Here is a 22,470-nt window from a genome sequence, read left to right as displayed (position 1 = left end):
TACTCCTATTGCTGAGATAACTTAGTGTCTGCACAGTTCTCTCTCACTCTATAATGAATGCTGAGCAGGAGAGCATTTATAAGCACTGTGCTCCTATTACTGAGATAACTAAGCGGCTGTACAGTTCTCTCTCTTTAATGAATGCTGAGCAGGACAGCATTTATAAGCACTGTGCTCCTATTACTGAGATACCTAAGCAACTACTGCACAGTTCTCTCTTGCTCTCTAATTAATGCTGAGCAGGAGAGCATTCATAAGCGCTGTGCTCCTATTACTGAGATATCTCAGTGACTGCACAGTTCTCTCTCTTTAATGAATGCTGAGGAGGAGAGCATTCATAAGCGCTGTGCTTCTATTACTGAGATATCTCAGTGGCTGCACAGTTCTCTTTTTTTAATGAATTCTGAGCAGGAGAGCATTCATAAGCGCTGTGCTCCTATTACTGAGATAACTAAGTGGCTGCACAGTTCTCTCTCTCTGTGTAATTGAGCGAGAGAGACTGAGCTGAGCTTGCTACCAGGTTGGGGAAAGCTGGTGTCCATATGAGGGTTAAAAGAATGGATCTTTTGTGTACAGGCTGAAAAAAAATGACGTTGTTGAATTGATTTTCACTTAGGATAAGAGCCGCTATCTCCTAGACAAAATATTATCTCCTGAGTTTCCAAGTGTTGCTCTGTCTGCACCATACAGGATACATACAGGATGCTGGTTTTGTTTGCCTAAATTTATGTGTGGTCATGAAGGGCATGGGATTGCTTCATTGAAAATCTGCATTAGGTGTCCCTTATAGTGTGGAAATTTGAGTAACTTTACTAAAGTGTACAGTGTTGCTTAATTGTGTATAAGGGGTTTACATTGCATAAATGAAAGACATTACACATGTAACACACCTGCCACACAGCTGATTCCACAATAAATGGACTTGTGCCCCTTATGAACTTTGGTACAAGACAACATAAAGTATACTGTATTGGGACCTTGTTATATCACTGTCGAGGACAGTATGGGGGGGGGGGGGGTTACAACCCTCTAAATATACTCCTGGAATAAATCATGAAGTTTTCTTCTAACTAAGGGGTACTTTGCACATGGCGACTTCGCTACTACGATATCGTCGGGGTCAAATCGAAAGTAACGCACATCCGGCGACAGTAACGATGTCACAACGTGTAACGCCTAGATGCACCAATTTACGATCGCAAAAGCGTCGTAAATCGGTGATCTGTGTAGCGTCGGTCATTTCCATAATTTCGGGACGACCGATGTTACGATGTTGTTCCTCGCTCCTGCGGCAGCACACATCGTTGTGTATGAAGCCGCAGGAGTGAGGAACATCTCCTTACCTGCCTCCACCAGCAATGCGGAAGGAAGGAGGTGGGCGGGATGTTTACATCCCGCTCATCTCCACCCCTCCGCATCTATTGGCCGCCTGCCGTGTGACGTCGCGATAGTGTTCGCTACAGCAGCTATCACAAGATATCGCATGTGTGATGGGGGCGGGTACTATCGCGTTTGGCATTGCTAGCATCGGCTAGCAATGTCGCAGCGTGCAAAGTACCCCTTAAAGCACCCAGAATTGAGCACAACCATAGACCACCAACGTTAGTGACTTTATCCCCTCCGCATCTTTACATCGCCATGGTAATTTTAATATTAATATTTTTTCCATATTTTTTGGTTTCCAAACTTGGGTGCATCTTCTAGTTGAAAACATGATTTTCCTGGTCTGATATTAATGGCCTATCCTTGCCATACCGTATCATTGGAGATGGTGCCTTTTTATTATACTAATATCCCACTTGCTAGGTGTAGCAAGTGTAGAGAGGTGCGTTCAGACATGCGTGTGTCTGATGGACAACAAAAAAACACAAGAAGAGGGGGGGCATCAGGGAAACAAAAACAATGGGAGGCCCTGGATCTAGTGAGAGGTAATAGTTAATAACAGCCCACAACTTCTACTAAGCTCTAGTTTAGTGATGGCAGGCGTCTATGAGACCCCCCATCACTAATCTGTAAATGAAAGAAAGTAAACACAAACACCCAAAAAATCCTTTATTTGAAATAAAAGACAAAAAAGACCCCTCTTTCATCACTTTATTAATCCCCCAAACACCCTTCTAGGTCAGACGTAATCCACATGAGGTCCTGTCATAGTGAGTGTCATAGAACATGACTGCCCGCTATGAGCTCCACACAGCAAGTGAAGTGAGCCTCAAGATAAGCGGTGGTGTGACAGCAGAAGTCCATGTGCCCTGGAGCCCGTGACTGTAATGAACTGCAGGTGGAGGACTCACCTGAGTGACGTCACCGTTGATCGCACTGCTCACTTCAGTCTTGGCGACCTGATTTGCGGTCACAGATGTAGGACTCCAGCTGTGACCGGAAATCACCTAAGTTTCATCACCGCTTATCGCGTGGCTCACTTCACTTTCTGCGTGGAGCTCACAGCGGGCAGTCTTGTACTATGGTGATCACTGTGAGCTTCAGATGTAGCAGTGCTGGAAGCATCATGGGACCTTGTGTGGATTACGTTGGACCTGGAGGGATATATGGGGGATCAATAAAGTGGTGAACGAGGGGGATTTTTGTCTTTTATTTCAAATAAAGGATTTTTTAGGTGTTTGTGTTTATTTACTTTCACCTACAGATTTGTGATGAGTGGGTGTCTCATACACGTCTGCCATCACTAAACTAGGACATAGTGGCAGCTAAGGGATGCCACTAACTCCTTATTACCCTGATTGGCACTGCACCAGGGCAATTGGGAAGAGCTGGATAAAGCGCCAGAACTGTCACATCTTAGAATGCGACAATTCCGGACAGATACTGGCTGATATTTTTAGGCTAGGGAGAGCCTAATAACCATAGGCCTCCCCAGTCTGAGAATACCAGCCCCCAGCTGTGGGGCTTTATTTTGGCTGTGTATCAAAATTGGAGGGGACCGCATATCTTTTTTTAAAATTATTTCTTTATTTTACAGTACAATATAGACCCGCCTACCGGCGGCTGTGATTGGTTGCAGTCAAACAGCTATCATTCAGCAAAGTGGTGCATCTGACTGCAACCAATCACAGACGCTAGTGGTCAGGAGAAGCAGCGAATACTTATGAGCCTAATGAGCGGCTCCGGAAGAAGAATGAGAGGCAGCAGGAGCAGTGTGACAGCAGTGCCGCATTGGTGATTGGTGAGTATGCGTGCAAAAAATGCATGCAGGCATATTCTCCAGGCTCTCCCCATTCAGTTGCAACACTTTCTTTGTTGGGTCCAGCAGAAAATTACTCGCATTTTCCATTGACTTGCATTGTACTCGCTATTCGTAACAAATAGTCAAGTATTACAAAGTATTCGTAACGAGTTTAGCTATTATGGATATTTCGGTACTCGCTCATCTCTACAGACAACCCCTTTACAATGGCAAAAATATGGTCTTTTAGTAATAATCCAAATTTTCTGAAAACAATGGGCGGTCCATCTCTATTTATTATTTATTTGTGCAACCAGATACATAAAAATTGTTTAATGACACAACATATAAATGTTACCATGTCCTTTTGTAACATCCATGAAAACAGGTACGGCCGGTCTGTCACTGAACATCTCTGCCTGAGTGACAAGAGCTTCTTTTACAACATCATATCCAGAGAGCACAACCATCTCCTGGGCTCCAATCTTTAGACTGTACACTGGACCATAAGTCTTAGCGAGCTGCAAAACAGAAGACATAATAAGGCTGTGGTCACATGACTGTAGATTCTCTACCGCGAGAGAATCGGATCGTTTATGATAATGACAACCTGACCGGGCTATAATCTGAGTTTGATCGGAGAGTCAGCCGAATGTCATCCATTTCTATTGGACGAGAAAATCATGTCTCAAGTGAGGAGAAGATGGAGAACACAATTTCTGCATATTCTCAATTCGGTGAGTCAGCGGCAATTGGACTGCACTACGATGTCAACCGACTGCAGTCAAATGATTTACATGCACCCACAAACTTGAATTAGTGTGTGCCATCCAATTTGTGCTGCCACTCACAGAATGTTGTGCTTGTTTTCTCATGTTGAATCAAATATATATACTGGCTTTAGTTTTTTTTTGTCCTGTTAACTGAACCACAGTTGGGTGGCGTTAATGCCAAAGGGGTGTTTGTAGCACTTTTTTGGACTTTCTTGGGCATAATGATAGCAAAATAAGAGATACTCTATGATTTGGAATTACAAATGTTCGCTAGTTTGCAAGTACTCCGTCACCGGAAGTTAATTGCCAAGTTGTGAATTACCACTCTCTGAATAGTGACTCTGCTGATTCTGATACACAAGAACCCAAATCCCATGACAATAGTTTTGATTTGAAAAAAGAATTGGACTTAAAGAGAACCTGTCACATCAGATAATATTATTAAAGGGATGGTTCACCCATTTTTTTTATTCTCTTTATCAGTGTAACTTATTATTTCAGTTGTCTTCTTAATTGCCTTCCATTTCCAGTTCTGGCAGTGAGCGGCACTATCCTTCTCGCTCAGTGACGATCACATGACCCCCGGGTGCTGTGGCCTCTGGTATCCACTGATGTCACATCAACTTCTGGGCTCCGAAAGTTGACGTGACGTCAGCAGCTACAGCCGCCTCTGATCCTTAGTGACTGGGCTGTGGGTGGTGATCTCCACACGTCACAGCCCAGCATGAGGAGAAGAAAAGGAGGGTTTACTTAACATCCTGCAGCTGTGTGCGGGGCCGGCAGCAGGAGCGAGAGGAGAGGGAGAGGAGTCATGTCGTGTAAGTATGCTATCGCACAGGGGTGGGGGTGGGAGGATGAGCAGAGCGCAAGGTGCCACTGCAAAGGATTATGGCAGTTGTAGGAACTGAACCTAGGAAGTCAGGAGAGAGATTAACCCTATAAGAGCTGGAGCCAGCAATTAGGATGTGCTGATAGAGTATGATAAAAGGTAATATTGCTGAAATAACATAGTAGATGGGTGGAGAGGCCCATAATAGCAAGATTTAGGAGAAAAAACAATCAGTTTTGGTAACTGGACAACTTCTTTAACCTGCAGATGTGGGGGTCAATCTGTACGGAAATAGCATTAGATAGGTGCATGGCTGCTTTACTACTGTGTGGCTCCCAAAAGAAAATGAACTCTAATTCTATTCAAGAGCCACTGACTTTCAGTCATGCACTTGTGCCCTGAGCAATTACAGACAACATCCACAGCACAGCTGTAAGCAAGCCCCAACATTGACTGACAGCCATGGCAGCACTTATGCACCGCAGAGTCGGCTGTCAGTCAAGGTGTGCCTACAGCTGCCACTTTTTATGTACTGAGCTATGACTGTGGTTACTCCAGCTTGTCTGTATGACTGAAAGCCAGCAGCTCCCGGGAGGAATAAAGTTCAATTTATCTTTCAGTTATTCGGGTATCCACCTATCTAGTGCTATTTACCTGCAGATTAACTCTATATCTGCAGGTAAACAGTGTTATTGTTATGCATGTAAATAACTCAAACACTGGTAAAGGAAGAAATAAAGCCTACAACACAGAAGCTGCACCCACACCCTACTGGTTACTGCATAGACTACATAATCCATAACCGGACAACTAAAACACCAACTCTTTGAAAGGCCATTCAGCAGTTTCTAGTTGCTCCTGAGGAACCAGAAGAGATGCCATTTCGCACAACTAACCAAAGAGAGTGAAAGTGTGCAGAGGTGGACAGAGATACAAACTGAGGAAACTTAACCTCTTACCGACATTGGACGTACTGGGTATGTCCTAGATCATGTTGGTATATTCACCGCTGCTGTGGTGAGTCGGCGACGAGTCCCACGCATGTCTGCTGATTTGTACAGCAGACATGTTCAGCTATCAGGCGCAGGTGGATCCACAATTCATCTGTGCCTGTTAATCCCTTAAATCGTGCTGTCAAAATGTGACACTGCGATGTAAATGGCCACAGCGGGGAATGCGCCTTTCCCCGACGCCATCTGAGGCACTGTGACGCGATCACAGGGAACCGATTGTTGCCATAGTAGCATAGGCTCATGTATTGACTCCTGTCACTATCATGACTCACTTCCTGTTACAGCCGGCAGAGCGCCGGCTATAACAGAAGATGAGAATTTCTGCTAATCTGAGCCTTGCAGCTATGATCAGCAGAAATGAGCAAGCGATCAGACTGCAGATCCTTATAGTCCCCTATGGGGACTAGTAAAATAAATAAAAAAAAGTAAAAAAAAGTTTTAAAAAATTAAACAACCTAAACGTTCAAAACACTTCCATTCGCACCATTGAAAATTAAAGGGTTAAAAAAATAAAAAAATACACAAATTTGGTATCATAAATGCCCAATCTATCAAAATATAAAATCAATTAACATGATCAGTAAATAGCGTAGCGGCAAAAACATTCCAAATGCCAAATTTACGTTTTCTGGTCGAGGTACCGTAAAATATATCTTTGTACCGTGTTAGCCAGTACAGAAAAAAAATGTTTAAAAGAAATGAGAGTCCTCAGATACTGATACCATTTAATGGCTAACCGAAAAGATGGTAATAAATAGTTTTTTGGTTGTTGCAAATTGCGCAAAATGCAATAATAGGGGATCAAAACATAGCATCTGTATAAAAATTGTACCGTTAAAAACGTCAGCTGAAGATGCAAAAAATAAGCCATCACTGAGCCATAGATCCAGAAAAATAAGAAGGCTACTGGTCATGGAAATGACACAAAAAGGGTCACCACTTTTTTTGGACAAACTTCTGAATTTTTTCATACCCCCTTAGATAAAAGTAAACCTATACATGTTTGGTGTCTACAAACTTGCACCGACCTGAGGCATCACACTAACACATCAGTTTTACCATATAGTGAGTAATTTTTTTGCAATTTGTCCGCTTTTGGATTTTTTTGCCGTTTTCCAGTGCACTATATGATAAAACTCATGGTTTCATTTTAAAGTACAGCTCATCCAGCAAAAAAACAAGCCCTTATATGGCAAGATTGACGGAAAAATAAAAAAGGGGAGCAAAAAATAAAAATGTTAACAAAAAAAGAAAATCGCCTGGGGTGAAGGGGTTAAAGCACTTACATAAAGCAGGGTCAAAGGAATATAATAAATTAAAGCAACAGAAACTTCCCACCAATCTCACTGAGGAGACAGGTAAGGTGTTGGGAAGTTAAAATGGAAAAAATCACAGAGAAGTAATAAAACCGGTCTCTGCCTAAGAGGCAAAATCCCTTAGTTGCACGGCTGGATTTCGTTAGCATGCATCCACCAAGAACTATATCCAGCAAAGAAGTCCATTGCAAGATGAGTATAAATATCCCCACCCAAAATGTGATAGGACATGTCAAAATAGGAAAGTTAGAAATACCTGACTGAAAGCAAACCAATTGTCACGTCCCCCCAGAGTCCGCTCCTGCGACTTCTTCTTCAATTGCCAGGGGGCTCCATGTTCCCACTGTGGACAGTGCTGGTGATAGCAGAGGAGTCAGTGCCAGTGGCTCTGGTCGGCGCAGGCTCCGCTCATCCACTAGGCTGGGTTTCCCTGGGATCTGCAGTATCACTGGCTGACTGTAGGTGGTGTGTGTCTTCCAGCTGACATTACCACTATTCAGCTGCAGCCAATGGGAAAGCACCACACTTTTCTAATTCCCCTTCTGTCTGCTGCTTACTGCCAGAGATAGTTCTGAATTTCTACTTCCTGGTTCTCATTATGTTTTGTGATTTCTGTGCTTTGACCTGTGCCTGTTCTCTGACTACCCTCCTGCCTACCATTTTTGTACCTCACTACCCGATCCGGATTTGACCTCTGCCTCATTTTCTGATTACGTCCTTGCCTGCCTGATTTTGTCACTGTTCTGCATTTCCTGGTTTGACTCTGCCTGACTATTACTCTGATCGGACTGCAGCCTTCAGAGGTAGCGATCCCTGGGGCCCTGTGTAATTCCAAATCCTTGTATAGAGCTTAAAGGATTTCGGGGTTCTCAAGGTCCTGCTTTGTGAGTGGCTTTCCTCTAGCCTATCCATTACAGCCAGTCTGAGTCTGTGGTTACAGGCAGGCGTTACACCAATGGAAGAAAAGAAAAGAAAAGAGAAACATCAACAATAAGGCTGAGACTGAGCAGGTAATACCTCAGCAGGAAAAGAAACTGACCACACATCAAGCGGTCACCAGATTGAGTCTCAAAACTGAGGGATGACAATTATCTGATGTGACTGGCTCCCTTTAAAAAGTAGAGAATGTTTATTAATTTTTGTAACACAGAGGCATTACTTAGGGGCACTTTGCATGCTGCGACATAGGTAACAATGTGTTACCGACACTGCAGCGATAGTCCCCGCCCCCGTGGCAAGTGCGATATCTTGTGATTGCTGCCGTAGCGAACATTGTCGCTTTGGCAGCTTCACATGCACTCACCTGCCCTGCGACGTCGCTCTAGCCGGCGACCCGGCTCCTTCCTAAGGGGGCGGGTCGTGCGATGTCACAGCGACGTCACACGGCAGGCGGCCAATAGAAGCGGAGGGGCGGAGATGAGTGGGATGTAAACATCCCGCCCACCTCCTTCCTTCCGCATTGCAGTCAGGACGCAGGTAAGGTGATGTTCCTCGCTCCTACGGCTTCTCACACAGCGATGTGTGCTGCCGCAGGAACGAGGAACAACATCGTACCTGTCGCTGCAGCGGCATTATGGAAATGTCGGACCCTACACCGATCATACGATAACGACGCTTTTGCGCTCGTTAATCGTATGTAAAAAGGTTCACATACTGCGATATCGAGAGCGATGCCGGATGTGCGTCACTTTCGATTTGACCCCACCGACATCGCACCTGCGATGTTGCAACGTGCAAAGCCCGCCTAAGAGTTCTAACCACCAACACTAAACCTGCAAGAGGGACCCACACTATCATGTTTCAGTTATGGCTCTGTAGTCTGTTTATGTGGTGGAGAGGCATAAGTCTATTACTTCGCCTGTCTCTCAACTGAATTTCTACCTTTTTCTTGACCTTGTATCATTTTACTATGATACGGTGGTGCAAAGTTGGTAAATATTCTGAACCAATATGAATATGTGAAATAGATCTGAACTGGTTTACAGGTCTATGTCATGATGCACTACTAAACTTTAAGAGGTCTTAAGGCACTTGAGATATTTAGATTTATGACTGATCAGCATTAATTTCTTTCCAAATGGTCATCCAGTATTGTTTTGTCCTAAGTAATTTCAACAAATTACTGTATTATCTCGGAAGTAATATTTACTTGAAGTGAAGATATCCACAACCTCAGAAAGAATCTACAGATGATCAAAAGTCAACAATTCTCAGTTCTTACCTCTTGAAATGTTAAGTAAGGTTTTTGAACATTCAGGATGGGAATATTTCCTATTATTGGCCATGGTTTTGGACCAGGAGGATAATTCGGGTGAACACGTTCCTTTTGCTTACATGTAACATTTGCCAAAAAAATACATGCTACAACACACAAAAGAACTGTGACCGGATCAAGAGGCAACATTTCTTCAGATGAATCTGTGGTGGAGAAACAAGAATCTGACATTAAAGTGTAATGTTTATAGCTGAAGACATGCATCTTCCACCTTCTGTGGACTAGTAGAACCAGTAGACCAGTAGAGGCATGCTAAACAGCTGTAGTCCATTGTCCCTGCATTTCCAATCTCTTGACTCGCCATGACTTTTAATGTAAGTAATAAAGTCTCCTTTGTAAGGAATTTGAGTGCCCTTTTTCTATTTCTTCTTCCACTTTTGTTGGATCATACCAAAAATTAGAGTTAAAATATCTGATTCTTTCCTTTACGGCCTAGTTCCTTCAATTCCAAGCCCCTTCTTCATTTAAAAGGACTATCAGCACAGAATGACGGCTGAAACCAAGTACAGGTGATCGTGCTTCCATGCGCTGCCAAGCAGATAAGTGCAACTTGTCGCCTGCTTTGATTTGCCTTTATCTTCAACCCCCTTTTCTATGATTGGCAGGTCTGGCTTCATAGAGCCAAAGAAGGGTGCCAATAGATGGAAACAATCAGGTGGGAAGATGCACTTAAATGTCTGGCCACACAATGATGCTAAGTGAATGTACTTGGCTGGAACAATATTTTTGTGCTGACAGAGTCTCTATAAGTAAAATGACCTCCCTGTTTTGGAGGATGTGTCTAGGGTAAAGGACATTAAACCAAAGGTACCATGGTGGAAAAATAAGAAAGGAAAATACTAGATGTTTTAAAGGGGTTGTCTCAACTACTTTAAAGGGAATCTGTCATGTGATTTTCTAGTACTAAACTAATGGTGTCCTGAAATAGGGTTTAGGCAGCCTTACAGGATCAGTAACTTTTATTGTTGTACCTGCTCCTGTTATCTTGTTGTTAGCCCTAGAGAATTCAGTATCACACACCAGCTAGTCAAGCATAGGTAAATCCAAACTGATTATGCACTGCTCCCCATGCCCACCTTTCCTGTGCTGGCATCAGTGATCGTAAAAATCTACACTAACTTCTGAGAGGTGGGTGTGGGGAGCAGTACATATTCAGTTTGGATTTACATACAGTATGCTTGACTAAAGGACGCAGGATACTAAACACTTCGGGAATTACAACAACAAAACGGGGGGAATAAACAGAATGATACAAGATAGCAAACTTCTCCATAGCAGATGGACTCTATAGTAGCAGGTGGATGGGCACAGGAGAAACCTCAGCAGTTCCTTCCACCAGGGTGGCCACAGTACAAATGTTTCTAACAACAACAGGGACTGCTGGGAAGGCGCCAGTATTTAACGTAAATGATCATGGGCCCAAACAGCTACAGCTGTCCTGCCCTGCATGGAGCAGGGCAGGAAGAACCTTAAGAGAACCTGTATAGGGACACTAGAGAGCTCAGAAGTCAACTTGAGGTGAGTGCAGGAGGTTCCCATTCACTCCTCTCCCCAGCGGCAGGGACCTCCACTGTATCATGACCCCGTTGTGTCCTCCTTTTTGTGGTGTTTTATCGTAGTGCATCAGACATCCGTTGGTCTGATCACGTGTTGCACATTATATACGAAAACAACTATGAAAGGAGAAAGCACAATAGAGTCTTATCACAAATAACAGTAGAATCAATAAAGGTGTTCAAATCATCTACCAGGGTTGTGAGAGGCACAACTCCTAGTAAATCTTTAAGATAGCGAAAGGAGCAGCCCCGGAGATGCCACGTGTAAAAGAGAATGAAAGGGTTGTATGACATGCTATCACCAATGACACGAATTGATTATTCCATTTCTTTCACAGAACAGGTCAAAGCGTTTCAGTGACTAACCATCCCCTTCATCAGGACATTAGGAACATCAAACTGTCCTGATGAAGGGGATGGTTAGTCCCTGACCTGACCTGTGAAAGAAAATAAAGAAATGGAATAATCAATTTGTGTCAATGGTGATAGCGCGGCATACAACCCTTTCATTCTCCTTTACACATGGCACATTATATATGGGCATCTCCAACTCTGTGCGTGACAACGCGAGAGTGCACAGTTTGGACCAAAGGTGCAGCCATGCTGCTCCTCTGAACTATCAATCATCTGAACTGCACTGCCCCCCCCCCCAGGAGGCAGGAGAGCAGTGCGCTTCTAAAATAATGGGACAACGCCTAGCACTTCCTTTTCAGAAACTAATGTGCAATTTATGAGGGTTGCTTTAATGACCAAATTCAGCCACCTTTTTACTAAGTCACCACTGTTTACACATTATATTCTCCCATCAATGGGAAAATGATTTCACAAATTAACTAGATACAAAAGTAACAAAAATAATCACGATTGCTATTTTTTATACACTCTGTCCTAGTGATAAACTGCAATATCTTTTATATTATTTGAAATTAGTACTTTTTAATCAATATAAAAATTAATTATTTGCAAACATTTTAAAATAATCTTTAAATATTATTAAAACCAGTAGACATTCTTATCTGCTTACCCTACAATATAGAGGACACCGCTGGATGCCTCTTCTCTGTACAATCGTTATATGATGCATTATCACGGAGCCTTTTATACAGGAGCAAACACTGAGAAAATATTTAATCCCTGTGCTGACGTCACCTGATAAAATCTGACTCAGCCCATCTATAAACATTGCTAAACTCTTACTTTTGGTAACCCATAAGAAATCAAAACATTCCGTATAATGCCACCACGATACATTCATAAATAACAGAAAACCCCTAGGCAGAACCCATATAGATTCAAAATAAAAGGGAATAGTGACAGATTCATGATATAAAACATATATTTTATTTATCTTTTAACCATTAAAAGCATAATATACATAATAAATATCTAATATATAAAGCTGAGTGTGTGTGTGTGTGTGTGTGTGTGTGTGTGTGTGTGTGTGTGTGTGTCCGCTAAAGGAATCCGCACCGTCTCATGTACAATCACAAAATTTTGCACAGATGCCTCATGTTACTCAGGGAATGTCATAGACTATGTTTTGACTGGAAAAATTGACCCCGCGCTTTACAGTTACTCTCCAAAAATCCTGCCTCTATTAAAGTGAATGGAGCTGCGAGCTAAAGGAAATTAATAGTACAGCTGTGATTGGTTGTTATAGGAACAAAGAACATTCATAGTATAACAAGCTTATGTGTGAGGTGATATGATATCGGTGGAGAAGGATAGAGACAGACAAGAGACAGACAGACAGAGAAAGAGACAGCCACAGACAAAGAGACAGGCACAGACAGACAGGGACGAGACAGAGAGAGAGAGACAGACAGAGAAACAGACAGAGAACAGATGGGGAAAGAGACAGACGGGGAAAGAGACAGACGGGGAAATAGACAAACAAGAAAAGAGACACAGAGATAGAGACAGACAGAGACAGGCAGACAGGGAAAGTGACAGGCAGCAAAAGAGACAGACAGAGAAACAGACAAAGACAGACAGGGAAAGAGACAGATGAGGAAAGAGACAAACCTGGGATAGAGACAGACCTACGAAAGAGGCAGACCTGTGAAAGAGACAGACCTGGGAAAGAAACAGACTTGGAAAGAGGCAGACCAGGAAAGAGACAGACAGGTAAAGAGACAGACGGGGAAGACCTGGAAAGAGACAGACAAGGAAAGAGACACAGAGATAGAGACAGGCAGCAAAAGAGACAGACAGAGAGACAGACAAAGACAGATGGGGAAAGAGACAGACGGGGAAAGAGACAGACCTGGAAAAGAGAAAGACCTGGAAAGACCAACAAGACAAAACAATCACTGATCTCGGGGAGACCAGCCAGAGAAAACACTGCCAGCAGCGAACAAAGGCGCTCAAACAGTGAAATCCTAGGTGCATTGCCCCCTGGATAGTATGCAAATCAAAAAAGGTCCGTGGAGCCTCTGTTAGGAGTCTCGACACAGAACTAGCCAGATACCCCTCCGGGAAGGACCTAGGACCAAGTGTGTGGAGACTCCTAACAGAGGCTCCACGGACCTTTTTTGATTTGCAGACCTGGAAAGAGACAGACGGGCAACGAGACAGATGGGGAAAGAGACAAATAGGGAAAGGGATAGACAGGGAAAAGGATAGACAGGGAAAGAGACAGACGGGAAAAGAGACAAACAGTTACTATCCTGGGCAATGCCTGGGTACTACAGCTAGTAAAGAATAAATACTGGACCGGATCAAATTCCCAAGTGTTAGCTGCGGATTAACCGCTTATAAGGTGCCTAGTGCAATGACCATGTTTCAATAAAAAATGATTATATAACAAAGTGCTTAGTGCAGTGACTATATTCTAATAATAGATACTTATATATAATGTCAGATGTTTATGTATGTATTCCCCAGGCATAAAAGATGCCAAATTGATAAAAATAGTATTGGGGCACTATACCTTTAAACTGGTCAAAGATCCTGTATGCCACAATACCCCGACGCGCATTTCAAGCGATATCTTCCTTAGAGGGCACTGCACTAGGCACCTTATAACCTGTTAATCTACAGATAACACTTGGGAATTTTATCCGGTCCAGTATTTATTCGTTATATTATGTATATTATGTTTTTAATAACCCATACAGCAATAAAATCTTCTGTCACTCAATTATTAAAATATTTCTTGTATACCAGTATTATACAATGTTGAAATCGGTGAAATTTGACATATTGCTCTCACTGCAAATAGAGGTTATAGTTGTATTTGTTTTTTCTTTTATGAGATTACGCACAGGTATTATCTACTGAATAATCAGAAGCTTGTTGCATTATCATAAATTACCGCTATCGGTGATCGCTGTCTGTATCTGGATTCTCCTTTTCTTGTTTGGTGGAACCTCAGAACATCCTCCTGGGTCCCCCGTTAGCTGGATTGAACTGTTGCTCTCGACCTGAGATAGCGTTTGTTTTATACCCAATGCTGCAATTACAATTCTGCTGACTGTTAATCAAAACATTCAGCAAGATTGTCAAAGGGCAAAGCTCATTAAAAATAAGTCATATAAAAAAATAATAAAGGCAGCCGGTGGAAATATCATAGTCTGCAGTTTCTACCTTTAGCTTTTCATGATTTTGGTTAAGGACTCCCAATTCAATGCATTACCACAGCATGTTAACAAAATACTCAACAGGCTGCAATGCACATCCCAACCACTGGGTGGCCACACAAATACTTATGCCATAAACATCTCCTGACAGAATATCACAAAATATTTTTAAGGCCTCTGCCACACTCACGTGAAATTCACGCACGTGCCGAAAGACACGTATTTTCCCTGCGTGTTGCGTGCAGGTAAGTACGTGTCTCTGGTACGTGCGGGCCACGTGTGTTCTACGTGTGCTATCCGCGATAGCACACGTAGAACCGGTAATTAACATACTCACCTGGTCCTTCCTGATGTCCGCGCTGCTGTCCGTGGTGCTGATCCTCGGTCTCCAGCCCTCCCGTCTCCCCGCTGCTGCTGCTGCCAGGCAGTGAAGTGAATATTCAATGAGAATAATGAGCGGCGGTCGGCAGCAAGAGGCAGCAGCGGCAGAGACAGGAGGGCTGGAGAAGGTGAGTTAAGGTTTTTTTTACTCACATGTGTGTTTTCTCCGGCGCGTGTCACACGGGACCGCATCCACACTACACCCGTGTGGTACGGGTGCGGGCCGTGTGACACCCGTGCTGCGGGAGAAATCACTGACATGTCAGCGCTTTGAAAAACGCACACACGTACAAACGCACACGGACACACGTTCCGTGTGGTTTTACGTGTATGTGCCTGCTACAATAGGGTAGCATTGGTTAACGTGTCTCCGTGCCGCCGGTACGTGTAAAAAATGACAAACACGTGCCGGCAGCACAGATGTGTGTCGCAGGCCTAAAGGGAACCTGTGACCAGATTTTGCGACTATAAGCTGCGGTCACCACCAGTGAGCCCTTATGTACTGCCTTCTAGAATACTGTTTATAAGAGCCCATATAAAGGAGTGAAGCTCCGCGTCACCGATAAAGTAGGTGCTCTAGGGTAAAAAATAGCACATGAGAAAAGAGTAACCCCGGCACACTACAACTCCCAGAAAAAAGACAAAATGCAAAAAGTTGTATGCAATATTTTTATTAACACAATAGTTCCTTGAATGCTTTTTTTCAGAAAAAATGAATATGGTCCAACAAACTGGACGTTTCGGCCACAGGCCTTCGTCAACATGGACTATTATCGTGCACAATCAAATGTATGCGAATATTCGGTAAGGGACTAGGAATTATGGAAATGAGTAGAGTCTCATATGTTTATCACTGTGTCAATTCGCATACCCATAATTGGAACGGTATATACGTCAAGGGTATTCAATGCTAGTACATCGATTCTATACTGTGTGTAGCATTAGAATGGTGCTACAGAATAAGACCTATATGTATGGTGCCAAAGAGGGAAGGGGCAGCATGTATCTGGTCACAAAACACAGGGGAATAACCAAAAGCTGGTACTCAAGTGAATCCTGTGCAGGTGACTTGTTACAGAACACACGTCCAGCTGCGGTTTGGTCCGGGCAATTGCACCTCCGGTTCTACCGGCTTCAGTTTTCCCCTACTGCCTGAGGACATAGAACGACTACACTGACACAGCACATGCAAGAGTGTGCATCAGCTACTACAAGTTTCCTGCTTCACTGCTTTTTAGCAGTTCTCTCCAGGTGGAGATAGGATTCACTTGAGTACCAGCTTTTGGTTATTCCCCTGTGTTTTGTGACCAGATACATGCTGCCCCTTCCCTCTTTGGCACCATACATATAGGTCTTATTCTGTAGCACCATTCTAATGCTACACACAGTATAGAATCGATGTACTAGCATTGAATACCCTTGACGTATATACCGTTCCAATTATGGGTATGCGAATTGACACAGTGATAAACATATGAGACTCTACTCATTCCAATAATTCCTAGTCCCTTACCGAATATTCGCATACATTTGATTGTGCACGATAATAGTCCATGTTGACGAAGGCCTGTGGCCGAAACGTCCAGTTTGTTGGACCATATTCATTTTTTCTGAAAAAAAGCATTCAAGGAACTATTGTGTTAATAAAAATATTGCATACAACTTTTTGCATTTTGCCTTTTTTCTGGGAGTTGTAGTGTGCCGGGGTTACTCTTTTCTCATGTTTATAAGAGCCCAGGCCGCTGTGTATAACATAAAAAACACTTTTATAGTACTCATCTAGGGGTCAGTCCGGTCCAATAGGTGTTGCTGCTCTGCGGTCTGGCGCCTCCTCTCTGCACCTCCGTCCTCCTTCTACCCAGCCCAGGCCGGCATTGCAGTCTTGCACAGGCGCACTTTGATCTGCCCTGCTGTAATGTGCAGGTGCAATGAAAGGTTAAAGACCGCCTGCACATGCGCAAGACAATACTTTGATCTGCCCTAAGTAGAGCAGATCAAAGCCCTGTGCAGGACCTCAATGCCGGTTAGTGTGGATGACGTGGGACACATCATGCACACAGGCCTCAGAAGGAGGATGGAGATTGCAGCAGAGAGGAGGCACCGGATCAGAGAGCAACGACACCCATCGGACCGGAACGCCCTCTAGGTGAGTATAGTAAAATGATTTTTACGTTCTACAGAGCGGCCTGGGCTCTTATATACAGTATTCTGGATTGCTGTATATAACAGTTCACTGGTAGTGGTCGCAGTTTATAGTCACCAAATCTGGTGACAGGTTCCTTTTAAAGCTGGTCATATCATGGCACGTATCTTGGGATATGCAACTATACAAGGTCTTGTTTTGAATATCTCAGATGTGCCCTGCCGGTTTCTAATGTTTGCAAAACCCACTGATTTCAACTTTACCGGTCAACTTGAAAGCAGTGACTTTCTCCTTTTTTCCCAGACCAGTCAAGTCAGGTGCTCATATCTATATCTAAGCTGGGAAAGATTATTTTCTGTTTGGCCAATAGCTTCAGTATCTGACATGTATGAGCAAGCTTAACAGCCATTTTTACAGGACAAGTGTCAAGGGTGCGTCACGGGTGACAGACAGTTATGTGGTTTCTGGTCGTAGAAGGTCACAGTGTTTGGCTGCGGAGAATACTCCCTGACTTTACATTGTTCCTGCTGTCAGTATTCATTGGTATAGGTATCTTTCCTGATGGATTTTCATCTTTCCCTCTTTTGGTCCCAGCCGGAGCTCGCCTTCCTACCTGCTGCTGATTATAGGTATCCTCTTGGTGCTTACATACTTCTTCCTTGCTTGGACTGGTGCTGGTGATATTTCATTTAAGCCTTGGCTGCAAGAAGGTGGCTTTGTTGTCATTGCTGAAAACTTTGCTGAACTCCTGCCTGTGTCATCTGTGGCTAGGTAGTTCATGCTTTTTCCCCTGTGTCCTCCTTGTGCCTTCTTTAGTGTTTTGTGGGGCTGATGAAGATCTCATCCCACCCATTCCCTATTTAGGGCCCAGCACTAGGGATACCTAGGGTCAGGTGTCCAGATCGGCGCATAGGTGTGGAACCTATCTAGGGTGATGAGGGACCCAGAGACCAGCAGTAGGTTTGGTCAGGGGTCACCAACTTCCCCTTCCCTAGATATAGGGTTTCCCTTCCCTTTTGTTGTTTGCTTGGCACTTCCCCATACCCAACATGAGAATAAGACTAAAGGCCGCTTTACACACTACGACATCGCTAAAGCGGAATTTTTGACGCAGATCCGGCCGCGTTAGCGATGTAGTTGTGTGTGACACCTATGAGCGATTTTGAATCATCACAAAAACGTTCAAAATCGCTAATCGGTGACATCACTCCCTATTCCCAATTATCAATGTTGCTGCATTTACGATGTTGTTCGTCGTTCCTTCGGCAGCACACATCGCTATGTGTGACACCGCAGGAACGAGGAACTTCACCTTACCTGTGGCCGCCGGCAATAAGGAAGGAAGGATGTGGGCGGGATGTTACGTCCCGCTCATCCCCGCCCCTCCGCTTCTATTGAGCGGCCGCTTAGTGACGTCGTTGTGACGCAGAACGAACCGCCCCCTTAGAAAGGAGGCGGTTCGCCGGTCACAGCGACGTTGCTAGGCAGGTAAGTAGTGTGACGGGAGTAAGCGATGTTGTGCGCCACGGGAAGCAATTTGCCCGTTACGCACAAACGATGGGGGCGGGTACGCACACTAGCGATCTCGCTAGCGATATGGCAGCGAGTAAAGCGGTCTTAAGGGTAAATGTTAAATCCTGAGAGTAAAACATCCTCAGTTTGCTATAATGCCTAAATGCTATAGCCACTATTGATTCCAACACTTAATGGGTTGAAAATTGAATCTCATCTGCATGTAGGATATTACAGAGCAAAAGTAGATAATCAGATTAAAATCCATTTTTTGTGGGAAAAAAATCAGTGAAACATGCAACTTATTATTTGCAATAATTTCTTATTGTATATATATGAGACCAGTAAAACTAAATATAATAGGGGAACATTTTATAAGAATAAAGCACAATACTAAATAATGGGTCCCAATAGTAATCCAAAAAGACCCTAATTAACCCTATAGATGTACAGTATGTCCTGCCTGATCGCGGAGGTTAGGACGACAATGGTAATAATGATAATCCAATTGAATGAAAAGAAGCTCATTTGAAAGAGCAAGTTATCCATTAGTCCCGGTTTATTAAGGAAAGTACAATTAATTCCAATAATCCAAAATTTAATAAATAAAGAAGTTACCATTATAAAAATATAATAAAAATATAAAAAAATATGAAGTGGAAATTTTCCAAAAATCGCGATATCCCTTTAGAATATTTACATTCTTGTAATAATATAATCTTATTTATTTGTTTGTTTATTTATTACATTTTGAATTATTAGGAATAAATTCTTTCCCTTTAAAAAGGTATTTTTGTTTTTTTTATGCTCTTGGTCTATTTTATTATCTCAGATGCAGAGAACAAGAGCGTAATGCAGCTGAATGATATGCAAGAAAAAGAGGACAATGAATTTGCTCCAGAAATGTGTTCAATTGTCACTATGTGTATTAAATCAAGAAAAAGTTTGAGGCTCACGACTTGTGCTATTTCAATCTGTTCAGATTGTGAATAGTTAATGAAGTTTGGTACAAATATAAACTCGCTTACACTCCTCAGTGCAAGAACTCAGATTAACTCTTGTATCAGATTAACTGGTTTCAACTTTCAGTAAAGAAACTCGGCTCACCTTTCCCTATCATGATGGCACTGTGTTCATTCATTTCCACCCAAGAACTCGAGTCACCTGCCGTTACCTTTCATGAAACCTGTAATTAGCAGTAGATATCATGTATGTTTTAGGTCTCTTTCACAGGTCAGTGATTCTGGTATGTATGTATGTATGTGTGGTGCCCCTGACCTGGTCAGGCACCACTGAGTACTGCACTCATGCTGAGTGAGTACAAGACAGGTAATCCAGAAGGCTGACCGAGGCGTGGTTACACAGGCGCATAGTAAGCAGGTCTCCCACATTGACCTTTGAAGGGACCCCTGGGGAATCCAGGAGGGGTCACGGCCTCCATCTCCACTCAAGGGGTGTGGTAGAGAGCCTGGTTGCTAAGTTGCATAGACAGTAGTAGTGAGTCAGTCTGAAGTGGAGCTCAGGGAGTGTAGTCGCAAAGAGGAACCCTGTAGGCTGTCACTAGTTAGACACCGAAGGCGCAGTGGTTACTGATGGAGGAGAAAGGGCTACCTGGTAGTGCCGCCTGAAACATCACCTAGGGCCAGGAGGGCTGAGAGGTGGTGGAGTAAGGGGACTGCCTTGTAGACTCTGCCCGCATGGGGTTACAGGTCCCCAGAGCAGGAACCTATTTATTAGGCTTGCTAAACATGCGGGTGAGGGCACTCCATGCCCTTCATCAAACCACCACAGAGTCTGGAGCTACGTAGCAACAAGAGGGCCCATAGTTCACAGGAGGCGAGCAGCCAGATTGACCTGGTCCAGGCTACAAGCAAACGGGCCGAAAAAGGGGAGAACAGGCAGAAGCAACTTCCCTGGGTGACCCCGTAGGACTTCAAGTCTGTGTCACCACAAACAACAGAGGGCTAGGAAGCAAGTCAGTAGCCACCCTCACAAGTCAGCCTGAAGGAGCCTGGTTCCCTACTGTGTGTATCACAGCTACTCCCGGGTTACTCACCCTGCAACCTAGCGTGAGTAAATACCCTGAATGACATTCTGGTTGTGCGTGTGAGTCATTCTGTGACCTCTGGTTCCACACACCTACACTGGGCCCTGGGGCCAGCCTCACTCTCGGGAGGCCACTACACCTAGCTGCACCCAACATCAGCCCCAGGCGTTCCCTAATCTGCAGTGGCGGTCGCCCTGATCGCAAAACCAAGAGTGGCATCACAACATCCTAAAGAAGACAACCTACCTGTGACCAGATTGCCCCTCCACGTGGAGTCCCTGAAGGTAACGCACGCACCTGGCGCTGCACATATGGCGTGGCCTGAGCTCAATGGAGTAAGACGTGTCGTGCTTGAGCTCCTGTGCCGAAGTATTAAGAGACGGGTTTCTGACAATTATTTACATGCCACAACCCAGCTAAGCATTCATAGGGACCCCTGGAATATAGTGGATCACTAAGAGAGGAGATCTCTCTGCTGAAAATCTTATTACCAGTGACTTTTCTATTGAACCTGTGGGGCCTGGTGGATTCACTCAGACGATTAATGACAGAGTCTCTAGTAAACCAAATGGCCGGATGGACAGGTCCCGCAGCCGGCTGCAGTGTTGTTGTGCTCTCCCCGGACGGCTGATGGTGGCTGTTTTTCCCTGCACCTGTGTAAACTGTGTTGACTCCGATGGTTTCTCAATGGTAGTCCGCTCCCTGGCGTATAGGTACCGTGGGAGCCCTTTTGCCCGCAGGCACTGGCCCTTGGATCTCTAGCCTGTGGAGGTGGCTGTATATCCTCACGGTGTGGACTGTTGCCTTCTGTCGGGACTTGGTTGTTAGGAAACCCCTGGGGTTCCTGTCACACTCGGATTTGACTATTGTCGGTGGCTCCAAGCCTAGTCGGGGTCCGATGGCTCTGCCTGTGTGCTTGACTTCACTCCGGTCCCCGGTTTGGTACCGGTGGGCCACCCGGTCCCGGTCCCGGTCCTACGGTTCTGCAGAGTTCCATCACTCCTGCAGATGGCCACCACCGTCTGCCAACCTTGCTGTCAGTGCCTGGGCTCCAACCCAGACACTTGCAGTTTGTGTCCTCTCACTTTCACCTCCAAACACTATCTGTCACTTTTCCCGCCTTCAGGCCTGTGAACTACTCGGTGGGTGGGGCCAACCACCTGGTTCCACCCCACCTGGTGTGGACATGAAGCCCTGGAGGGAGGCAACAAGGGTTTTTGTCTGACTGTTGTACCTGGCTAGTCCAGGGCGTCACACAAACCCTGTAGGGTCGGTGTTCTGGTCCCTGGCTCTATCTTTACTGCTGGTGCCCCCGGATTCTTGGGTCAGTGAGGTCCGTGAAGGTCCCCTCCCTGTGCAGGTATTTGTCAGGTTGCCTGAAGGTGTTGCCTGACCTAGGGCCCTGTGCTCTGTTTCCAGGGGTACCTGGCTGTACCCTTCCTGGCAACCACTCTGTTACGCCACCTAGGTCACTGTTACATGACTCCATCTGGAGACACGTCCGTTCCCTTCAACTGTCACTACCAGACTCCCTACTCTCTGAGTGTCTGTCCTATCTCACCGAGTTGTCGGCTTGTGGACTGGACTGGCTCCACCTCTGGGTGGCTATCCATTGGGTCTCGGACTAGTCAGTTATCCCTAATTGGGAGTGGGAAACTGGAGATGTTATGTGTTTTTGTGGTACCTGCACTGGTCTTCCAGGTCCCTGGGGGGTAGGTCCTGCATCTTTGTCAGGATGCAGTACCTAGTAGTGCCTTGAGTGTTTCAGGGGTGCTGCAGACACACATGTGCTCCACATGGACACGGATGTGTGAAGGGGGCCTAAGAGGGCAAAACCTCATGAGGTTACCTAGATTAAAG

General features: G+C 44.5%; 1 protein-coding gene across 1 annotated transcript in view; it reads right to left on the bottom strand.

The window, feature by feature from the left end:
• The window catches only part of LOC142297392 (uncharacterized), a 94,777-nt gene that overhangs the window by 28,948 nt on the left and 43,359 nt on the right, over nt 1-22,470 (bottom strand). The window contains exons 10-12 of the mRNA XM_075341617.1: nt 14,263-14,421; nt 9,337-9,533; nt 3,543-3,705 (exon numbers count right to left, since the gene is read on the bottom strand). Of these exons, the coding sequence (XP_075197732.1) occupies nt 3,543-3,705; nt 9,337-9,533; nt 14,263-14,421 (519 nt within the window). The remainder of the gene's footprint in view (nt 1-3,542; nt 3,706-9,336; nt 9,534-14,262; nt 14,422-22,470) is intronic.

Source organism: Anomaloglossus baeobatrachus, chromosome 3 (genome assembly GCF_048569485.1).
Source record: "Anomaloglossus baeobatrachus isolate aAnoBae1 chromosome 3, aAnoBae1.hap1, whole genome shotgun sequence".
Lineage (NCBI taxonomy): Eukaryota > Metazoa > Chordata > Amphibia > Anura > Aromobatidae > Anomaloglossus > Anomaloglossus baeobatrachus.
Note: the sequence above shows the minus strand (reverse complement) of the source record. Positions and strands in the feature narration are given on the sequence as shown.